The following is a 23,518-nucleotide window of genomic DNA, read 5'->3' as shown; positions in this document are numbered from 1 at the left end:
AGACCTGTGTAAACTCTGCACTGGACAAATGATCCCCACAGCTGCTTCCAAGCGAGGTCCTGTTACTTTCCTGTAGTGGCTCGAAGGTGCTCACTCAGAATCACAGAATCAATTAGGTTGTAAAAGTCCTCTGAGATAAAGTCCAACCTATGACCAAACACCACCACTTCAACTAGACCACGGAACCGAGTGCCACATCCAGTCCTTCCTTAAACACCTCCAGGGATGGTGACTTCACCACCTTCCTGGGCAGCCCATTCCAATGCCTAATCATCCCTATGAAGAAATTCCTTCTAATGTCCAGCCTAAACCTCCCCTAGCGCAGCTTATGACTATGTTTCTCTCGTATGTCTACGAGAAGAGGCCGAACCCCAGCTAGCTACAGCCTCCTCTCAGCCAGCTGTAGAGAGCGATAAGGCTCCCCCTGAGCCTCCTTTTCTTCAGGCTAAACACCCCCAGATCCCTCAGGCGCTTCTTATACAACTTGCGCTCCAGCCCCTTCACCAGCTTTGTGGCCCCCCTCTACAAAAAGAGGAGGAGCCTGCAGCAGTTTGCGGCCACCTCCCTTCCCAGCTCGCCCCGCTTCCCGGGCTGAGGAGCCCCAGGTTACGCTGCCCTCTTCCCGGCCGGGCACCACCCCTGGTCCCGGAGCCCCGGAAGCGGAAGCGGCTCCCGGCGCTCCGAGTGCGGCGGCGGCCGAGGCGGAGCCGGGTGTGAATGGAGGCGCCGCGGGCGAGGGGCCGCTGAGCGCCCCGGGGCCGCCCCGCACCCCGCGCCCCCTCCCCGCCTCCCTCCCTCCCCCCCCGGGCCCCGCCATGTCCTACAACAAGATCCCGCCGCGCTGGCTCCACTGCCCCAGGAGGGGACAGCCCGTGGCAGGTGAGCGCCCGGCCCAGTCCGGCCCTGCCCGGCCGCGGGGCGGCAGCGGGCGCGGCCCCCTCCCCTGCGGCGCTCCGCTGCCCGCTGGTCCCGCTTCTCCTCAGCGCCGGGGCCGCCGCGGCCTCTCGCGCTCTGTCCCGGCGGAGCTCTTTGTCCCGGGGCTACGGTTGTGCAGTGTTCCCCCCCGAGCTCCTGGCCGGTGTTTGTCCCGGATCTGACTCCCGTTGGGCGGCTGTTCTCCTTAAAGCCCGGCCCGCAGCAGCGCTCTGCCTTCAGCGCCGGGCTCGCCCTCCCTTCGGCCTGTGCTCCCCTCTGACACGGACTCGCCCCGGCTTCTCCCACAGGTGCAGGGGTGCGGGCCCTCTCCTGCCCCCCGGAGCCTTAGTGCTGGGCTCTCGCTTCGCACTGGTTCAGTTTCGGGCTAAAACTTTTCCTGTCTGTTACAACTGATCAGAGGGGTGACAGCCAGGCATGCAGAAGGTGCCATACTGGAGCTACTAAGTTGGTCAGAGGCTTGGAGCATTTTTCTTAGGAGGAAAAGCAGAGGGCTGAGCTTGTTCAGCCTTGAGAAGAGGTGACTGAGAGGGGATTTCATTAATGTGTATAAATATCTAAAGGTGGGGGGAGGGGGATGTCAGGAAGATGGAACCAGGCTCTTGGTGGTGCCAAGCAATAGGAAAAGAGGGAATGGGCAGAAACTGATGGACAGGAAGTTACACCTGAACATGAGGAAGAGCTTCTCTACCGTGTAGATGACTGAACTGGAAGAGATTGCCCTGAGAGGTTGTTGAGTCTCCTATACTGGAGATAATCAAGAGGCATCTGGATGCAGTCCTGTGCAATGTGCTGTAGGATTACTCTGTTTGAGCAGGGAGGTTGGACCAGATGACCTTCTGTGGTCCCTTCCACCCTGACCAATTCTGTGATACCAGTCCTTTGTGCAGCCTCTTCCACGTGCGGTTCTCGTTTTTCTGAATGCTCTGATGTCTTATATCTGTCAATTTGTTACTCTGCTGACTGACAATGCCCTTCCAGTCACCAGTGTTCCTGAGTTCTTTAGCTGGAAAATGAGTTCAAGTGTTGTACTCCAGGCTTGTATTTCAGGGTTTGTCTTCTTGGATATTCTTACCCATAACACAAGGTCTTGGTTGTTGCTCAGTATCTAGTCTTCTGGCATATAGTGGTAGCGAATTCAGCATCATCTAGACACACATTTTTTATTGTGTGTTAACTATCATACTGACCTCAGGTAAATGTTTCCTCTGCTGCCTGGTATGAGATAAAGTAAACAAACATCTCTCTTTTCAATTTTCTCAAGTTCTTATTTTCTTTATAATGCAAGCAATTCCAACCCCCAGTTGTTTTTGTTTTTTTTTTTCTCCAATATTTTCTAGTTTTCACTCGTTTCATATCCCTCTCTGTGATGATGTAAAGGTATGTTTTCAAAACACAACATGCGCTACTCTGTGTGTTATTTAAACTGGCATTGTGCCATGATTTGCCTGATAGTTACAACTCCCATGTTTTCTGTCCCACATCATCTTACACTTTTTTGATGGCAGTTGGTTGTGGAATGGAAGACAATGATGGCTATATTTAGAACCTGGTTAGACATCTCAGTTGGTTTAATCCTCAGTAATTACCAATATATTATTGGCGTTTATCAGTAATAAGCATCAGTTGTTCATTTTGTGTGTTACTGGTTTCCCTCAAGTTCCTTATATTTCTCTGAACTTGGCTTAGTTAAATAACACTGTTGTTGGATTGCTCATATCCATTATCTCTTTCTCCTGATCATGGCTGCATGCATTACTTTGCATCTAATAAGAGAGATTTGATAGCCTAAGCCTTTGACCATGACAAAAACAGACTAATGATTCTTTATTCTGTGATTTTCTTCTCAGCAAGTTCTTGATTTCTGTTAGTTGTGGCTTTTGTTTGTCTGTCTTTTGAGCCATGGTTTCTCAGAAATAGCAACCTAGAGTAAGCATGAATGAGGGTCATCGGTGTGTCATCTGCTGTGCCATCACTGCTTGTGTGTTTGTTTATTCAGGAACTGCAAGGTAATTATTTTCCATTTCATGTGATCATGCACAGGAAGTTAATGCACAGTAAAAAACCTGAAAGTGCTTGGCTCATTCTTTGAGTTCTTTATCAGGATGTGTTCTCATTCACCTGATTTTTAGTTTTTAGTGTGAACAGCTTACCAGAAGTAATGGTATGTCATTGGTCTTCTTCCCTTTATTGCTGTTTTACATTCATAGACCTCTTGCAGTTTTATGGGAGATAATTTTTAGGGTTTAATTGATGTTGGTACTATGTCCCAGATATGTTACATTCTAGTTTTAATTAGTGTTTAAATCAGATTTCCAAGGACCTGTATGCGGCTTTATTTCCGTCTGATAGTGTATTAGTAATAGTGTTGCTAAGCAAGGTTTTTATGGCTTCTGTGGTGCTCATATTCATTGAGTGTTTGATCATGATGTTCTTGTCTCATGGTTGTGGCATCTAGAATTTCTAGATGACCTCAATGCATGTACTAATGAGGCCTGAAACTCTGCTATTGGTGAGACTGGGTTCATTCAGGTTAACAGGGATCTTTATCCTGGACAGGGTGAATTAATCTACATCACCCATTACCTTGCAGTTCACTTCTTTAAATATTGGTAGTTTTGTGCCACTTTCTGGTTTTATGGTGCAGCAGTTCCTCAGAATTGCACATTTTCACATTTATTGCATTGTAGTAGAACTTCAGTCATTTTGATCAAAAGAGCTTTTTCCGAATGCTTAGATCTGAAGTGGTCAGGTTGCTTCAGCAATGATGTCTTGGCATCACCATCTCAGCAGCTGTCTGCTTTTCATGACCACTGAAAACCCATTCTCTTGGCAATTTTGCCATGGAAAGTGCTACCAAGATGCGGAAGAAAAGGCATGAGAAGTGTATCAGCAGCATTTTCCAGCCTCCTATTGATGCATATTATTGATTCTTTTCTAGACGTACATGTAGCATGCAGAACTGTGGGGTATTATGGACAACATCCATATTGCATATGAGAAAGCACCTTAAATTAAGAGTAATGCTTCTGGCTCAGGAAATGCTTCTGAGCTACAGCTTTTTTTAATTGGGGAGGATAATCTGATGAAGAGTTGTCATTGTCATTGTTTTACTCTTTCCTAGTTGTCTGTTACTGGCCTGTGTTGGTGATGACATACTAGGTGAAATGGATGCTTTGGTGCAGCATAGTTCTCTTGAATCAGAAAACTGTTACTTTTTAGAGATATTGGGGTTTTTTTAATTGTGGATTTTACCATTTAATTTTATTCCCTTAAGCTCTGTCACTTTACCCAGTCTAGCCTTTCTAATCAATGCTCAGTCTAAACATACCATGGCCATATAAAATTATATGTCATGTTTTGAGTTGATAACTTCATGTCACAGAAAATGTGGCTAAATTAAGAGTATTTTTTCACTGGTATGCTCTAGAATTTAGATTTGAAGATAAAGAAATTGACAAAGTTAGAGCACATACATGTAGAAAATGTGATGTCTTACATTGTTCATTTCAGTCTTCCTCAGATTTATCCAATTGATGTCTGTGCTCTGTATACTGGGCTCTTATTTTTAGAATTTTTTACCTATTTTTCAGCCTAAAGAAATATAATCTCTTAGGTAACTAATTTGGAAAATGTTTTTTACTAGCCACTTCCAAAACTCTTTGGCAGATTTGAACTTAATTGTGGAAGTAGGTAATCATCAGTTACCAGGGTTCCAGTAACGTTTTGAAGTTAATTTTGAAATTTTTAGAGTTACAATTAGTGTCATAATGTAGTTTAGGTACTTAAATGACTTGGGATGCTTTGATATCCATTTAAAATATCACTTTGTTACTGTTGGATCACCTAATTTAACAAATGATTTTTTTAATCTTCAAAAGCTGATGCATGGAGGCTTAAGTCGAGTTGCAATCAGCTGTTACTGCATCACTTCTTTAGTGTAAGATGTAAGGCAAAACTGTAGAAGAGACAGTAGCTACTGCCTCCTTTATACTTTCCCATGTTGCTCAAAAAGGTTAGAAACCTTTTTAGAATTAAAGCTTAGCTTTTCAGTAGCTTGATGATGCTTAATGAGAGGCTTGTATGCAGACAGGGAAGGAGGGTTTTCAAGCATCTGTACAAAAACCAAATTGCAAATTTTCCAGGTAGAGAAGAAGAAACTGGAATTTATAGATGCTGAGCACCTAAATACTTCCAAACATCTGTGTTCCAGCTTTGAAAGACATAGTAAATGGGCTCTATATGAAATATTCATCACTTCTGCAGCTGTCTGAAGGTATTCAAATGCTGCAGGGGATGCTGACTAGACTTCTTTGTCTTTTCCTGTCAATGAACAGTAATGTATTTTGGTTGCTCAAAAAGAAATCAGAGTACAAATCAGACACTAAATCAAGGTTTGCTACTAGGAAGAGAATGAACATGATCATTCTCTGTTCCAGAAGATGGAGAACAAGAGAGTCTTCTGTGTGACTGTACAGTCTCATATCAGGTGCTATAGGAAGCAATTGTAACCTCCAGGCACTTTACCCACTCTTTTCTCAGCATCTTGTAAAGGATGGTGGTTTTCTTATGTAGCCATTGACTCTTTAATCATTGCAGCTCCTATTCTTGAGTGCATTGGTTAAAAACGCTTAGTTACATTCTTTGTGTTCCATAATGAATGACTAGATGTGTTTGTGTGGGTGTGAGAAGTGGCAAAGTCAAAAAACTTTCAAGCACAATGTTGTTTTGCAAAAATTAGGGTCATGATAGATTTTTGTGTTTAAATAATGTAAACTTAGGATTTGCATAATCAGTCTGTACAGAGGAGTATTATGAGTTAAAGTGGAAGGGCTAATAGAGAGAGAGGCTGAATGAAGGTGGAAAGGAACACAAAGAAGCAAGAAAATTGGATAGTTGAAGAAATGAGGAAATGGAGGGGAGTTACCCAACCCAACAGCCTTTACCATGGTGGATGGAGGGTGTGTAACTGTTGGGATGAAAAGGCAAAGGGCAATAAAGTGAAATTTTTCTAAGAGTCAAACAAGCTGAAGCGACTGATTTATTACTGTTTAACGTGAGTGTTGGTTGTATGACAGAATAACACTCCTTTTAGCTGTAAATTTTGGAATGCTCTCAGACAGGTGAACAGTGAACCTGTTTTCCGTGTTGCTCATGAACATCTAACCTGAGCTAACCAGTTGCATAAAGCTTCATAGTTTCCATGTATGTCTGTCTTCTGTGGTTTCTAATGTCCATTTTGTGGAAGATAGATGCTTATTTGAAACTATATAGAGTGTTGTTAATTTTTTTTTTTTCAGGGATCTTTACTGTATGATATATTTGCTGGTAATCAAAGCTGATGTTTACATGATTGGATGTCAAACTGTCATTTTAAAATGCTGCTTTCATGTTTTCAACTGTACTGAGTTTAAATTTTCTATATTTTGTTGTGCTGTAGCCTCCTAACTTAAATCACACTAAAAATTAGCTAAAAATGCTAAATTACACTGTTTTAGATGAGCTGACCTGTATTTCCTTTAAACTTTTAAACCTGTGAATTCAGAGAACTCATAACTAAAAAATATTCCAATTTACTGTTGACAGTACTATTTGTGCAACTATTTATTATTGAAGGTGAATGTCTAAAACTGCTCAGCATGTTGCTTTGAAATGCTAAGTTGTAACTGTACATAAAATACTGCAAAATTTTATTATTTTTCATAGGGAAGTTTTTACCTTTGAAGACAATGTTAGGACCAAGATATGATGAGCAGGTTGCTGAAGAAAATCGTTTTCACCCAAGTATGTTATCCAACTACTTAAAGAGTCTGAAGGTAAAATTAAATTTTCTAATAACTGAAACATTGCTTTTCTTATTAATGTTTACTTAAGTGTTGCTTTTCAGATCTAAGGAAAAAGTGGTTGATGGCTTTGTTTGGGACACTTGTACAGAAAATTTTCTGTACATGTTTGTTTACGTTTCCTTGTCTCCTCTGCGATTAATGGATTTCCGAAAGCGTTTTCTTACAGGTTGGAATTCTTGAGACTGAATAAACCCAGCTCCCTCTGCTGTTCCTCCAAAGAGACACTGCATGAGCCTTGTTGCTCTTCTCTGTTCATCCTCCAGCACCTCAATGTTCTTTTTAAAGTGAGGGGCCCAGAACTGAGCACAGCACTCGAGGTGTGGCCTCACCAATGCAGAGTACAGGGGTGCAATCACTGCCCTGTCCTGCTGGCCACAGCATTGCTGATACAGGCCAGGTGCCATTGACCTTCTTGGCCCCTTGGGCAGCACAGTGTTGGCTGACATTGAGCCAGCTGCCCCCAACCATCCCCATGTCCCTTCCTGCTGAGCAGCTCTCAAGTCACTCTTCCCCCTGCCTCTAGCACTGCCTGGGCTGCTGTGACCTGAGCACAGGACCCTGCACTTCGCCTTATTAAACCTTGTGGCATCCATCACTACAGACTTGTGGTTCTGGCTCGCTTCTTCAACCTCTGTTTTGCCCATTTCTATCTGTGTGCTTCAGTTTGCATGTTGTTCTGCACTATAGCACAACTGTGACAATAAAGGTGGGGAACAGGACCTTTCCAGCCTTTCATGTAGTTCTCTGGAGTGTTGTGGCCAGTCTGGTGCATCTGGAGATGTGGGAAATGGGATTTTGAGCCTGCTAGGCAAAGAAAGGCCTACAACCTAATCAATTTAATTGGTTATTAAACTTTATATAGAAGCTCAGTGTCATTTGTTTTGTTTGTATCTGAGATGAATCATACAAGTGGTGTTTTTTCTGTGGGCTTTTTCATTATTTTTTGCTGTTGATTGAGGTTAAATTAATACTGAATTTATTTAACAGTATCAGACCTGAAACATCAGAAGACTTAGGTGACTAAAAGATGGGAATCCTCATTTTATTAATTTTATTTAAGCTTAGGTATGAAGTAGATGGTGGACTAATCAATGTAGCAGTGGTAGAAGGACCTGTGCGGTAATGTGATAAGAAAGTACGATCAGTGAAGCATCTGTGCCTGTTCTCGGTGCTTGAACTGGTAGGATTTTTCTTGAGAGAGTTCTTGCATCTGTGCTTTTATGATCAGCTCTAATCACAGGGGATCAAACAGAGCTCTCTGTGAATAAAAAGATAAGAATCTTGAGGTTCAAAATATTTCCTAAAACAAGATTAAAACCAAACGAGGTTAAATGTTGATACCAAAAAATGTATATAGTTTATTTAACAGTGAAAGAAGTAAAGAGAAAGAAAGAAATAGAAAAAAGAGGTGTGAAGAGTGACAGGGACAGATTAAGTAGAAACATAGCACCCTTCTGAGGGTCCCAAGGACATCTTGCTGCTCCCCTCCCTCTGGTCTTGATGGGGAGAGTGCCCTGCCACAAAGTATAGAATGCAGTGGATTAATATGCATTTGGGCCAGGTGGGAATGCCCAGGTGCCTCCCCTGAGTGGGGCAAAGTTTGACACTGTCCCTTGCAAGGCTCTGTGTCTGTTGCATCATTTTGCATCACGTGCAGTGCTCTGGTGCAGGGTCTGGGGAACCATTCAGGGGGCCTTTGATGGACCATGACCTCTCCTGCAGATGTGGCTTTCCTGGGGTGAGAGGCCCCACAACTGCACTAGTCTATGCAGGGTGTTCACTGCCTCTGCCCAGAGGCTACACACCGAAAACCTCTCCTACCCACCAGGCTGGGGAGAGTCTGTGCAGACCTGGCAGCAGATATGGCTGCTGCTCCACCCCGAAGCTGCTGGGCTTAATTCTCCTGTGGAAGTATTTCTCTTCCCCAGCCCAGACCTGAGAAGAGTGCCACGTTTACCTTGTCTCTGATCAGCTTACAGTCCAGGGCCTCGGTCAGGGGGCCCATTCAGGGTGGGCTTTAGTGGTGCAGCTTTTGTGGGTGTAGTTTCATTATACAGTTTTAATGGACAAAAATCCTTCATAAAAATGTCTAAGCCGTAATTTATAAAATTTAAGTCTCTGACGTGCATCTAAATTCAACTTGAGTTCCTCTTTCATGTATTATGTTATTTTTGACTCTGACTGCATTTGATAGGCATACCTGGAAATTTTCCCAAACCAGTCTTATTCATGGATTAAAGGAATTTAAAGTTCTGTGTGTATTTTGAAGTTACAAAGAATTTCTAAATTTAATTTAACTTCTAGAATTTCTAAATGCTTGCCTCCTTAGTGATTTGCCACAAAAAAAAAACCAACAAAAAACAAACAAACAAAAAAAAACCATGGTGAGACTTTGTAGGCTTTCCAGTAGTCACATCTGTCAGTTCTATGGTAATGTGGTAATGCTACAAATTTGTCATGTCTTGAGTGACAGCAGATTAGGATTTGATAGTAAAATCAGTAGCATGAGGATCTCCACTTATATTTTGGTATTTTTGATTAACAAGCAGAACATAGAATTTCTCTCAAACTCAGTTCTCACCAAATCTATTACATTGTATTGGACCCTGGTATTGTTGATGAGTGTTTGCTGTTTGAAAACATACATATATATTTATATATAATATATATATATATATATATTATTTGTTAAATTATGTAGTAGTTATTGGAGTGCTCTATCAGCAGCTTGCCAACAAGTCAGCAATGAAATAAATGTTAAATTGAGGAGCTTTGTAAGAGTGAGTTTTCCCACCCAAGGTGAAAGTAGCTTGCTGTGCGTGGTTCTTGTAATTTCATTGCAGTGTGTTTTTTACTGCTAATATTTTGCAGAATAATTACTTCTGAAAACTGGTTATTACTTAAGTCCATATAATTTAGCTCCCAAATAAAAGACTTCAGCAGAAACTTTTACATGTAGATTTCTGTAACAGAGAGATATTGCTGTTACCGCAGATTTTTGAAGGTACTGGTTTTGCATTTTAGACAACATCTGTCTGGGTGGAACTGTCTCTAACAAGCTTCCTATGTGTTTTCTTTTTTCCTGGAGCTGGTGGCTGAAAATCTGAGTGTTAGAAACTGATTTAATTAGCCATGGCAGCCCTATTTTTCTTCTTACCATCAATATTGGCATAGGATCTTAATGTTCTCTTAAACTAATTGCAGGAGTAATTGGTGACAGTGTGAATAATTTTTTTTTAAATTAATTTCTTGAATAGGTGGGTTAGTACAGTTTGTGTAAAGCATAAACAGGTAGATTTATTTCTGTCAGGAAAAGCTAGGACATTAGTTAACTCAAAAGAATGTTTGGGTAATAAATATTCTCAGGTTACAGAATTCCTATTAGGAAAACTACTTACTGATTTTCAGCTACGTTATTGTTTTCACAGATACATTCAGTCACTGATCTAAACTATTTTCCTCACATAAAAAATGCAAGAAAAAACTCCTGAGACTGGAGTGAATTCAGTGTATTGTAGTATGCTCTCTCCTTCCAGGGGAGTTTTCAATCTCCAGTCTCTAAGGAGAGATTTCTGGGGTCATGCAGGGGAACCTCGGAAAGCCCATTTTATTGCACAGCAGCAGAAGAGCACATGCATAAGGCAGTAATAGCTGGGGATATCTGGAATGTGATGAAGTGAGGGGAAGGCTTTTATTTTGTTTCAGTGGTACCTCTGGGGTTTTTTTTGCATGGATTTTTTGATAATCATGGTCATATACTTTGATATGTTGTATAATACCCCTGTTATTTAAAAAATTCTTTATAATTTTCTTGTGCTTTGCACTCTCTGAATTGTAATGTGTTATGTGCAGTCAATCCCATGGACTGAGAATGCAAATGATTATCTTTCTGTAAAGCAGGAAAACTGCTTTCAGGTCTTATATGCTCTGTATGCCATAAATACTTTTATAGCTTTGGATAAATTACACTCAGTGCCTATTTGCGTTACTGCTCCATGAAGTATGTGAGGAACAGTGTCACTTCACATGAGCTTCAGTTGTATATGACTGAAATGATCTATAATAATAACAAGTGAGAAGTCCTACGGGCCTGAATTAAGTAGTCTTGGAGACATTTGTGAAATGCTGTAGGGAATGGAGTGGGAGGAAAGTAATCATTGAATTAATTGCCTTTGTCTAATTCCTACATAATTAATCACTGTCTAGGATGCTGTCAGTCTCCATGCTTAGCAGCTCAATTGGCACTCTGTATTTGAAGCTTCAGGTGCTGTAACATTGTTTTCAGGTGGACCCCCTTATGAGGTGCTTTGTTTTTCTGCAAAACAGTAATAAGACTAAATAAAGTATTCTGAATACAATATTCAAAGTTGACAGTGAGAAATTCAGAACTGATCTGGATATTACTTTAGAAGTATTAATACTGTTGACATAACATTATGATGCTTTTTAATATTTATTAAATTAAAGTAATATGAAAGTGTATAAGTATTACAGATGTATCTCATCAGAAGTTTGAGTATCATGGACAGCTATCTCTGTAGTTAATTGGAAATTTTCCTTTAGGGGTGTACTAAACAACATATTCATGTGAAATAGCTGTTTCTGAACTGTATTCTAGTTATAATTGGATTTTACCTTTTCTGAATTGTGTGGAAATGGTGGTGTACTTTGTAATTCTTCCAGCTGCACTGCTAAATTATTGCCAGTCTGTTGGTCTTACCCGAAAGCATGACATTGAGTTTTTTGTCCAAAATCAATTGCTTGCACTTACAAGACAGGAAACCAGAAATACTTTTTTTGCTCAGGTGTGTTAGTGAGCTGTTTTTGCACAGTAAAACTGGTAGGTTTGTTGTTGGAAATTTTGTTTGGAACAAGGATCAGTAGGATATACTTTAATGCTCTGTGCGTTTTGTGCCACCCAGTGGAATTTCTACTTTCCATCCTTAAAATTGTAACCTCCACGAGGCTCTTTAAAAGACCTATTTTCCAGCTATAAAAACAATAAAGATAGTAAAGAAAAAAAAGAACTAAGTTGATGTACAAGGGGACACATTAGGGTAGAGTGGGAAAGGCATCCTGGATTCAGGCACACCCTGATGCCTGAGTAGTTGACACTGCCACCGTAGCTGCTGACAGCATGTTTGAATATCTGAAGTTGTTTTGCATTTTAGCTTTAAATAAGATGTTTTTAAGAATTTAATTAATCTGATTAATTTTAAACTTGAAAATGTGTTTGTTCTTTTGCATTGTTTTGCACTTTAATAGACAGGTAGATTAAAATGGGTTGTTTTCTGAGAGGATACTTACACATAAGTCTCAGTAGTTAATTTTTCTTAAAACTGCCAGTGTTTAGTATTGTTCTGCTTTGCATAAAAGCACTTGAATCCATCATGTTTGTCTTTTTAGCATGTTAAAGTAATTCTTTGCCAGACTTTCCTGCTGTTAGGAGAATTTTCTTATTTAGAATCATTGGTTGGAGCAAAATGAAGTTTTTGAATTGACGACTGATGCTAATTTAGACACCAGCTTTCACAAAGAAATGCAGATGTCCGTAATGTTGGTAAAATACAGATTTTACAAACAAATGCAATATTTAATGCTTTTTAAACCTACAAATGTAGCCTGTGGTTGCTTTTAATTACTATGTTTTTAGACATCTAGTATTTATACTCTGGTGTTTGAACCACATATGTGTTTATTTTATTTATTTATTTATTTATTTTTTAGGTTAAAATGGGTTTGCTGGTAGACTTGACCAACACCACTAGATTCTATGACAAAAATGATATAGAGAAAGAGGGAATTAAATATATAAAGCTCCAGTGTAAAGGGTAAGTTGCATGCACTATTTAATTATTTCTTTGGCTTTTAATTTGAAAGATCACACTGAATAAATTCATTTTTTTCTTCTCTTTTTCCCTTTTTCCCCAGGTGTTTCCTAATCCATGTGTTCCTGTCTTTTTCAGGCATGGTGAGTGCCCTACACCTGAGAATACAGAAACATTTGTCCGTGTATGCGAACGCTTCAGTGATAAGAATCCTTCAGAGCTTATAGGTACATCTTGTATCAATCTTATACCCATCATTAGTTTTTATTCTTAGTTTGTTTCATATTTGCTTGTAACTGCAGTCTCTTATTCTTAGAAGTGTGAGCAAAGGGATTTCCTCAGTAGTATTTATGCATATCTAAATCTGATTTTACTGCAAAACAAATATATTTCTTTTTTTTTTACGGAAAGTAGTATGTTTCTCCATCCATCAGTTTGATAACACCTGTTGACTTAATGCAGAAAATTATACGGGCCCAAGAGCTGTCTACAAATACGTGATACTTCCACTGTGGTTTTGTAACTTCTGCTGATACAAATGCAAGCTATGTATTGTGTTGACATTTGGTGGTCTGGTTTACTTGAAGTCATATTTGGTAACTGAATTATCAGAGATTTTTTAGCAAGTCTCACAAAACTGGTAGTAGATTCTAGGCAAAGTTTCTCTTCTGTGGTATACTGGCTTGCAGTGAATATTTGAATGTTCTAAGAATATTTTTTTTTTACTGAGAAATAAATTCCGAGTTTAATTTGCACACCTTCTAGTTTTAGTTAAAACTATTTTACTTTGATTTTTGTCAATCATATTAGTGTTCATCTCTATCTGCAAACTGTCAAAGACAAGAAATTACTTTGCAGGTGCATTTCCAGAGTCAGAATGGGTGTCATCCTCAATCCTCTTGGATGATAATTTTGCAGCCTTCTTGAATCTGAGTGTCTGTGTGACTTAGGACTACATGGAACAATTGTTTGTACTGGTGTCATTACTAAGAGCTTGGTGTAAACTAAGCTGGTATGTTCATGCAGTTTAGGATTCATCCAGGTACATGGTAGGAGAGCTGAAGTTATTGGAAAGCACCTGTGGAAATCAGCTACTCAGTTGCTCTTCTTTAGAACAGGGCCAGCTAAAGGAGCTTCCTCAGGACTATGCCCATTTGGCTTTTGACCAGCCTCTAAGCTTGGAGACTACACAACTTTTTCTGGCAGCCTCTTCCAGTGTTTGCTCTTACAATATACAGGGTTTTTTTTCTCATGTTGAAACATAATTTGTTGTATTTCAATTTGTAGCCATTGCTTCTTGTTCTGTTGCAGGATGCAATACCACTGAGAATTTTAATACCATTGAGAAATTTAATTTGGTCACACATTTTTTCACGTAGTTTTCTTTTAGATACTTGCTTTGTTTATTGCACACAGAATGCAGTTTAATTCGAGATTGTTGTGGTTTAACTTCAGCCAGCAGCCAGCACAGCTGCTCCCTCACTTCTCCACTGGTGGGACTGCGGAGAGAAGTGGAAGGGTAAAGGTAATGTACAAGTTGAGACAAAGGCAGTTCCATAGGGAAAGCAAAAGCTGCACACACAAGTAAAACAAGGAATGAATTCACAGCTTCCCATGGGCAGGCAGGTGTTCAGCCATCCCCAGGAGAGCAGGGCCCCATCACACCTCACAGTGATTTGGGAAGACAAATGCCATCACTTTGAATGTCCCTCCATTCCTCTTTCTTCCTTCCATTCTATGCACTGAGTGTTCTATGGTCTGGAGAATCCCTTTGGTCAGTTTGGGTCACCTGTCCCAGATGTGTCTCCTCCCAACTTCCCAGGTGTCCCCAGTGTCCTCCCCAGCATGGCAACACAAAAAGCAGAAAAGGTCCTGGCTCTGTGTAAGCCTTGCTCAGCAATAACAAAATCATCTCTATATCATCAGCCCTGAGTTCAACACAAATCCAAGACAACCCCACACCAGCCACTGTGAAGAAAATTAACTCTGCTTCAGTTGAAACTAGGAGAGAGACCTGTTTGTTCTTCTCTGAATGGTAGCACAACCATGTGGTTTAAAAAACGAGGGACTGCCAAATGGGAGTGAGTGGAACCAGTCACCAACAGTATTCAAAAATGTACGCTAGAAGCAAGATATTGTTGGTGACTGATCCTACTCACTTTTCTTTCAGCAATTCCTTATTTTCTTTTTGCAATTCTTACACTTGGTCCTCCAGTAATATTTTAGAACTTCAAACAGTGGTTATGGTCAGCAGTTTATATAGTGCATGGATAGCATGGTAATATCCTATAAGTAGCAGACCCATTTAGTTGGTATTTCAGCTTATAAAATGCCATTTTTAGTGCTGAGTCACTAACTTTTTTACTTTATTTTGATGAATTGTGGAATGTTTTTCTGTTATTTAGACATTTCACCTCTATAGGGGGAAAAAAGTCAGTTAGTGCTGAGGAGAAAATAGTATGTTGACTAAACTTTTGAAGAACATGTTGTTTAGGCTTTCATAGTAAAAGAGAAATGTTGGAATTTTCAATTTCCCTTTTGTGAATTACTGAAATTGGTTATTTTGGGCACTTGTTTCCTTTGACAGAGCATCAGAGGGACTGGTGTGGAGGATGTTTATCAAAAGTGAAAGTGGTTTAGAGCAGTGATAGTACTGCACCCTGCGTGATCTTTCTCTTCCAAGCCATTTGGTCTCATGCTGAGATGCTTATCTTTGTCATATGTATAAAATTATCAACTTAACCTTGGCAGCAGTAACAGCTGCAGGATTTAGTGATAGCAATTGTGTGCAATTTTGTTCTCAGTGTCATCATTAGCTATGAAAAGAGACTGAAATGTGAATAATAAGTGATCAAAATTTTCAATTCATCTAGTACAATATAGGAAGGAAATTTCATTTTTGCAGCATGAGGGACAGGAGTATGCCTGCCAACCTTAAGGAACTGACATGAAAAAATTTTGCTTCAGAAGAAAACAAAGGAAAAATGATTGTTAAGAATAAATTATATAATAAAGCTAAAATTAATTCAATTTGACACAAGTTACACAGTTTTTTAGTATTTTTAAATGGTTAGAAATGATGAATCAAAAAAATTCATGGTAATTTTTACCTTGCTTTATCAAGAAGGGAAGTGCAGGTACAGGCACAGAAACCTGATCCTGTTACAGTTAGTACATACTTTTTTTTATCCACTTAAAGCTGGTTTGGTTTATTTTCATCAGTCTACTTTTTGCAGGTACTTCTTTGGTTCTCCAGTTGAAAAAGTTTATACTTCAGTGTAGAGGAGTGTAAAAAAAAATAGATATTCGCATTTTGTTTGAATACGCATCAAGTGAATTGTTCCTAAATTTTAGTAGGTGTGGTACAGAAATGAGAAAGTGAATTAAAGCTTAAGTGGCTTGCTTCATGGTGTTGTGTTCCAGGCCTTGCCCTTTGGGTCACAACAACCGCAGGTAATTAGCAGGTGATGCTACAGGCTTGGGGAAGAGCAGCTGGAAGTCTGTCTGGCAGAGAAGGACCTGGGTGGGCTGGTCTACTGACCATGAGCCATCACTGTGCCCAGGTGGCCAATGTCCAGCAGGATTAGGAAGTGATTGTCCCCCAGTACTTGGCACTGGTGCTCAGGCATTGACATGCTGGAGTGCATCCAGAGGTCCACAGAGCTGGTGAAACATCTGGAGCACAAGCCACAAGGAGCTGGGGTTGTTTAGCTGGGTGAAGAGGAGACTCAGGGTGACCTTATCACTCTATACAACTGCCTGAAAGGAGGTTGTAGCCAGGGGTTTGGTGTCTTTCTCCAGGCAACCAGTGACAGGGCAAGAGGAAATGGTCTTAAGTTACACCTGGGAGGCCTAGGACATTAGGAAAAAATTTCTTTACCAAAAGGTGAAGTTGTCAAGCACAAGAACAAACTGCACAGGGAAACGGTTTGGTCCCCATCCCTGGAGGTATTTAAAAGCTGTGTAGATGTGGCACTTAGGGACAAGGCTTAGTGGTGGACTTGGCAATGCTGGGTTAGTGGTTGGATTCAATGTACTTAAGAGCCTTTTCCAACCTAAACAATTCTATGATTCTCTGCTAACAACTGAAAAATGTTAAAAATAATTGCTCTTGGTGTTAGTGGAAAGTTTAATGATATTTATAATTTAAAATTAAGTAGGAGGAAGAGGCAACATCTTGCCTGAATCCATGTAATTTTTAATAGCACAAAATTCGAGACTGGTCTGTTCATCACTAGGTGGTGCTGTTGCCTTGAGAGAAAAAGAAAAATGTAATGCATTTGACGGTGTATCCCTCCTTTCACTGGGGGATGAGTTCAGTAAAACAGAGGCTGAAGACTTAATTCTTTTTTTTCACACTGAAAAGATAAGTAATTCAAGATGATTATACTGTTGTATAGTTTTCTTTTTGTAGATTCTTAATTTTTTTCAAAATTAGTAAGTCTGGTCTTAGCATAGTAATAGCAAATTTGAGATAGAATTGTGGTCTATTGGCACCCCTTTCAATTTTGAGGTAAGGTAATCTGAATATGATTTTTTGCCTGATGGTATAAAATGAATGTCATGCTTGTTGAATCCACTGAAAACTCAATCAGTTAATTTGATTATATTGCCTTCTGACAAGCATTTGAGCAGATTTGTGAATCTTATCTGTATTAGCCATATTTCAATCACATTAAGTTAGTGCTCTTGATTGTGATGAACTGAAGCATTCTATACCCTTGCTGCTGCTAATTTTCAGAAAAAATGTAATAAATTGCCTTTTAGGCTTATGTGCCTTATGTGGTATGTGCTGTGATGAGAAGAGAGATAACCCTTTAATGTTACAGATCGGAGTGGAAGGATCTAAACTCACTTTTGATACTAAATATGTTTGTTAAAATCACTTGCAAGTGATTATGCCCTTTTCTTGTCTTTTCTAGGTGTCCATTGTACACATGGTTTCAATAGAACTGGATTTTTGATCTGTGCCTTTTTGGTTGAGAAGTTGGACTGGAGGTAACTTTGAATGTTAGTTTCTGGGGGTTTGTGGAATGTGGCCAAAGGGTTCTTCAGTATGTTTCACTCATTGTCCTGACAGCTATGCTAGTATATTCAGTATTGCTTGTTTTATAGCTGCCTAATAATTTTGAATAAACAGCCCATATTAACATTTTTTGTATCATCCCTTGGTAGCTTAGCCTGTTGCAGTCAAGAATTCTCGGTCTGGTAGGTCAAGTCAGCTGTACTTGCTGTGTGTGGGCCTTTAGCAGTGTATATATCATATTGTGTCTTTCCCATGACATGTCCTACACTTTAAGTAAGAATGTAGAGTTCAGGGATTCCTGAAAGATTATTCTCTGTACTTTTTAATCTTTTTCATGTAGGTGTACATGTAGGTTTTTGTGCTTTTTTGAGATCTGAAGAGATTAACTAGGGCAACATCAGAGTAACATACATACTTCTGAAGGACTGGGGGCAGACAGAGCCCTCGTTTCCAGCTTGTTTTTTCACTGGAGTCTACAGCATGCTTCTATACAGACTCACCCATTTTTTCCATCTTTTAAAAATGTTGGCTCCTTCATACAGAGTAATTATCTTTTTTAGATAACATTAGTTTTAAAAGAAACTCCAAACCCAAAGAATGCCTGTACCGTCCTGTTGGACATAACTTTTGCATAACTTCAGTTTTTTAATATTTACAAAATATATACTTCTTGACGGAGTCCTGTGAAAGTCATGTTTCTTGACAAGCCCATTAAACATTCTGATGATATTTCTTATGTGTGGTCCTTTAAGTGAAAAAAATTCTGCTCCTATTGCAGGATTTTCTTGTGACTAGACATACAGTTATTATGCTTAGCATACATGTGCAAGCTGTTTGCAAAGAACTAGATCATTGCTGTCTGTTATTAAACCTTTTAAAAGGTTTTATAGGTAAAAAAGGTAAATTTTTTTTACCTATAAAAAGGGCAAAATTTTAAGGTAAAAAATTCTTCAAATAAAGACATTGGAGTAATGGAGATGGAAAACCATTAGTAATGGATGTCTGAATATTTGCAGGATCCTAGGTGTACATAGGAAGTAGACACAGACACAAATGTCCTTATTCTGTCCTGATTCTCAGTGTTCCTATGAATTAAAAAATTTGTATGCCTTTAATCAAAAAATTTAAAAGTAGCATGCAGTAATGAGACTTAGAATTGATCCTTTGTTCTGGAGAGGAAAGGCACTTGAATCTCTTTGGAACTCCTGCTTTTATGCTGCCTCTTTGTTTTCAAACCTTGGTGGGAAAGCCCTTAAAACTCAACAGCCATGTCTTGTTTTTTTTTTTGCTTTGGGTGTTTAATTGTATCAAGTTTGTTCATCTCTGTCAGATTATTTTAATAGAACATCCAGATATCCCCTGGTAGGAAAAAATGTCCACAGCAAGGAAACAATTTTGGCAAGATGCTAGTTAATGCTGAGCATTGTATCAAGATAAATCTAATTTGCTGTATCATTCTTTAAAGCAAGGCACTGTTTCTTGCTAATGAGGAAATAATATCTTCCTGATGGAAAAATCCATCTGTATTCATTCCTTAAGCATACGGTGTAGGAGTCTTGCTGCTGTTCTGTGTACAGTGAGATATATTTTATAGTTGGTTTAGAGAAAGGCCTGAAAGCTCTTCAGCTTTCTGACCAATAAGGTCAGAAATATTACTTGATTTTCTTTTCAACAACTCATTTTTCCCAAAGACTGCTGTGTTTCTAGAACTTGGAAAATCGTTTTCTTTCAGCTAAGGTTCTGTATTTGAAATCTGTGCCACCTCTTTTGGCTTTCATTGCCATCTATTACAGAAGATTATAGAGTTCTTCTAATGTTGTCAGAGAAAAAATTAAGCATTTTTCAGACCCCATAACTTTTGGTTTGTTTCGCCGTTTTAGTGGCATTCATTACAGAAGATGTGAAACAATTTAAGGAAGATAGCAAAGTAAAAAAATGTCTTCTGAGAAAGAAATTCGGAGTTTTAAAAAAAAGAATGGGAAGAAAGGTCCTTCTAAGTATCTCAGACTCTTCAATTGTCAGTTTTGAAATGACACCATGTGATAGTGTCACTCTGGAGAATGTCTTGTTTTCTCCTCTTACAAAGATCAGAGGAGTGAATCAACCTTACTGGTTCTTAGACACTGTTTCTGTCTGTTCTGGAAAATTTACCTCTTAAAGTTCTCAGGCTCCATTCTATGCTGTACAGATCAGACAAAAAAAAAAAAATCCAAAACATTTTGAATTAAGTATGTGAAAAAAAACCCCCCAAAAAGTCATAGGATGTAGTTTGTGCTTTTGTTCCAGTATGTGATTTTTGCTTGTCAAGAAGCCTCACAGGGACATCTCTCTATTTTTGTGGTTTCTCCTCTCTCCTATATAGTAAGGTTTTAAAATGTTGATCCTTGGTGCATTACTGCTCTTCACAGCCTTGATAAGTGGAAGACAGAATTATATCCAATGCTTTTAGTTAAACATTTTCATAGGATCTATGAATGGCAACAATAAAACCCTTGTGTTGTGCTCACTGTTGTATATTTTTGAGAGTTTTCTGGTTGTCTGGTAAAGATGCATGACTGTTAGTTTTGGTTTCTAATTTTTTTGTGGCCCAGCCTCCAATTTATTTGGGCAAGATTAAGTATTAGGTGCATAGTAAAAGGCTTCTGAGCCACAGTCCTTTTATGAGAAATTCTGGAAAGAGGAGTAATTAAAAAACATTAGTGTGGTTTTTCACAGTATGATGGCAAAATCTCTAATGAGAGGAAACACAATTCTTAGCAGAGAAAAATGTAACCACATTTGAATTGAAGCATTTACATTTTTCTTCATTAAGTTTATTGATATGTTTCTTTGGTCTTTTTTTTTGTTCATGCAGTCCTTGGGTATTTACCTGCATGTTACCTGCATGTTTAATTGCTTCTCTGTAGCAGTAAAAAAAGTTTTATCTGTGATAAAACCGTGATCAGCAGACCACTACAATAAGGACTCAAAGCAGCCTGAGCTGCAGTTACTTGATAACATTTGCAGTGCCTACAAAGTTATACAGAATCCTGTGCAGGAGCAGCTGCTACCAGACTGATCTAAGCATGGACTTGCAAATATAAGGAATGTTTTTGCAAATACCACTTCAGAATTTATATTGATTTGCAGTCCCAATAATTCTTATGTTTGTTGAGGTGTGACATAACTAGGACATGTAAATTAAGAATCCAATGTGATTTTCTTCTTTTTTTTTTCTTTTTTTTTTTTTACAGTATTGAGGATGCTGTGGCTACTTTTGCTCAGGCCAGACCTCCAGGTATTTATAAAGGTGACTATTTGAAGGAATTATTCCGTCGTTATGGCGATGAAGATGATGCACCAGCACCACCAGAGCTTCCAGAATGGTGCTTTGATGAAGATGAAGAGGAGGATGATGATAATGGTAAAACTGGAGGCCCAGAATCAGAACCTGGATCATCAAGCTCTTCCTTTGGCAAGAGGAGAAAAGAACGCCTAAAACTGGTAACTTTGATTAGGAACTTAATATTCTAATTGCTAAACATAATTTCATAACCTCATGCTCATCAGTTACCTCATCGTACATGCTGTTCAAGTGTCACTGCTCTTGCAAATGGGCACTAGAAGCATTGTCTCTAATTGGAAAAAATTGTAGATCCATTGTAAACTTTTTTTGTATTTCCCTGAACCTTGAACTTTAATATTCAGCACCTCAAATATTCCAGTTGTAAAAATGACTTAAAAATTTTCTAATATAACAAATTTTTGAGATACTAAAGTGCATCTTAATTATTCAGTCTGTCTTTAGAGACAAAATATTATTAGAGTTGGGTGGAAACATCTCTTGTTTTTTATAGTCATGCAGATGAAATTCAGAATTTTTAAAATTCATTGCTCATTTTGGTAAATAGTCTTTGGGAAATTTTGTAGGATTGAAAATTGGATTAGCAAAAAGCAATATGAGCTTACAAAAAACCAAGGTAGCTTTGAAATCATATTGTTTTCAAAGCTATTTTAGCTTTATAAGAAATTTGGGTGATCTTACTGTGATTTCTGTGCATATTTCTGATGAAATAAGCTACTGTAGTTACCATGATATGGAACTAATACTCAAATACAAAGAATATATTTGTATCATCTGAAGACTAATGACTCAGTTCTCTTCAAATTCCTAACTCTTTTTCTTTGCTTTTTTATTAGCAAATAAAGTAGGCTAGACTATTGCTGAGTGCAAAAGTAGATTTTTTTTTTTCGTAATACTGAATTATATTACTTGTGTGTTGAGGTGTGTTTGTTTGCAAACACTTGGAAATTCTCATACTGAAATAGGCTGCAAAAAAGTGTTTTGTTGTTACTGCAGCTGGTCAACAAGATTTACAGGTGGAGTATGGAAAATACTAGCCTGACAGGAATACAGTCTAAAGAAGCAAGATAAACTTTGAAAACTTTCAAATTATCTTTCAACTGGCATGAAAAATTTCCCACAAACTAAAAACGTAGTAAAAGTATATTCAGGGGGTATGGTCACTTCCTCCATTAGCCTTACATTAAAACATTGATACCTAAATATTTTTGGGGGGGCTGAAACTGTAAAGTTTTTTTGATGTGCCTTCTGATGCTTTAGGAATTGAGGTGTTATGCTGAATTACAATGACAGCCTCTTTTCAGCAATTATAAAACTCAACTGGTCTATTTAACAGGAATGATACTGGCTTCCCAGGCTTTTTCTTGTCTGCCACCATAGTTTTGTTGAAAGCTGGAAGCTAAATTATACGAATAAGCATATTAATAACTAGAAGTTAATTATGAGTTAGATAATTTGTGAAAGAAAAAATCATCTAGTTAATATGCATATTCGTATAATTCAGTTTTGCAGCTCTGAAGGAACATTCTTTGACATGAAGAGGAGGAACGGGCAGAATTCTTTACCATGGTTCATGGCTGGCAGATGGGACTGCTTCTTAACTCAGTAGAGATGGATACAGTCTATTTGTGATTCCTTGTAAATATGCGGTCTACAGGGGGAGTGAGTATCAGGTAAATACATCTTGCTCAGATATCCTTATTTTACTCTCTGAAGGGCTACATTTTCAGTATTTTGTTGGTTTCCTGAAGCAGATGTTTCCACCTTTATTATTCATCTTTTCCTAAAAGCCTAGGGGTAGGCAGTGTAAAACTAGAGGTAGCTGTAGTGATTGCAGTGTTCTGAATTTTTTCTCATTTTGACCCAAATATTTGTGGAGACAGAAGAAAAATTTAGGAGTGGAGGAGGAGACAGCTCCTAGGCATCCTGCTAGGATAATGAATAGTCAGAAACAACTGCTAGCTAGCCTGTGAAATGAAGTTAGTATGCTGTCCATTTCAGAAACTCTGATGTGAGAAACTTTACTGCAACATTTTTCCTTTACACTTCCCATATTTAGCTGTCAAAAAGTCTTGACAGCCTTTCTTTCCTGCATTACAGAAAGTGTAAGAATCATTAGAACAGAAAGCCATTACAGTTTCCTTTGTCATCACCTGAAGGAAGTTGACAGGTACCAGGAAATCTGTTTGTTGCAGTCTGAGGTGCCACACAGGAAATCCAAACAAGTTTTGACTTTGTCAGTGCATGCAGTATTGATTGTAGCATCAAAGCAACATTATTAACTGACACTCAGAATCTGACTTCAGGAAAAAAAAAATACTTCATTTTGCAAATCAAAAAGATTACAAAAAGTTGTAATTCTGAGCCAGAGCCTACAAACCTGTAAGGGTCAATTGGAACTTTTACTGTTTATTAAGGAATATTGTCTCTTCTAGTCCTGCATAAGTTGCGTTTTACGGGGTGTGAGATGCAGTGCTTCTGAAATGAATTGTGACATCTTAAACAATCTGGAAGAGAGGGTGGCTGTTAATGATTTTCTTCA

At 38.8% G+C, this 23,518-nt stretch overlaps 1 protein-coding gene across 2 annotated transcripts in view; it reads left to right on the top strand.

The window, feature by feature from the left end:
- The first annotated feature begins 808 nt into the window (after nucleotides 1–808).
- Nucleotides 809–23,518, top strand: part of RNGTT (RNA guanylyltransferase and 5'-phosphatase) — a 172,762-nt gene continuing 150,052 nt past the window's right edge. The window contains exons 1-6 of one of the 2 annotated variants that reach the window (XM_058835956.1): nucleotides 809–879; nucleotides 6,640–6,749; nucleotides 12,507–12,610; nucleotides 12,746–12,834; nucleotides 17,530–17,605; nucleotides 20,867–21,116. In XM_058835956.1, the coding sequence (XP_058691939.1) occupies nucleotides 816–879; nucleotides 6,640–6,749; nucleotides 12,507–12,610; nucleotides 12,746–12,834; nucleotides 17,530–17,605; nucleotides 20,867–21,116 (693 nt within the window). In that variant the 5' untranslated portion in view covers nucleotides 809–815. Of the gene's footprint in view, nucleotides 880–6,242; nucleotides 6,262–6,639; nucleotides 6,750–12,506; nucleotides 12,611–12,745; nucleotides 12,835–17,529; nucleotides 17,606–20,866; nucleotides 21,117–23,518 lie in introns of those variants that run through there. The other variant, XM_058835957.1, reaches the window with a different exon arrangement.

The sequence above is a fragment of the Poecile atricapillus genome, chromosome 3 (assembly GCF_030490865.1).
Source record: "Poecile atricapillus isolate bPoeAtr1 chromosome 3, bPoeAtr1.hap1, whole genome shotgun sequence".
Classification (NCBI taxonomy): Eukaryota; Metazoa; Chordata; class Aves; order Passeriformes; family Paridae; genus Poecile; species Poecile atricapillus.
Note: the sequence above shows the minus strand (reverse complement) of the source record. Positions and strands in the feature narration are given on the sequence as shown.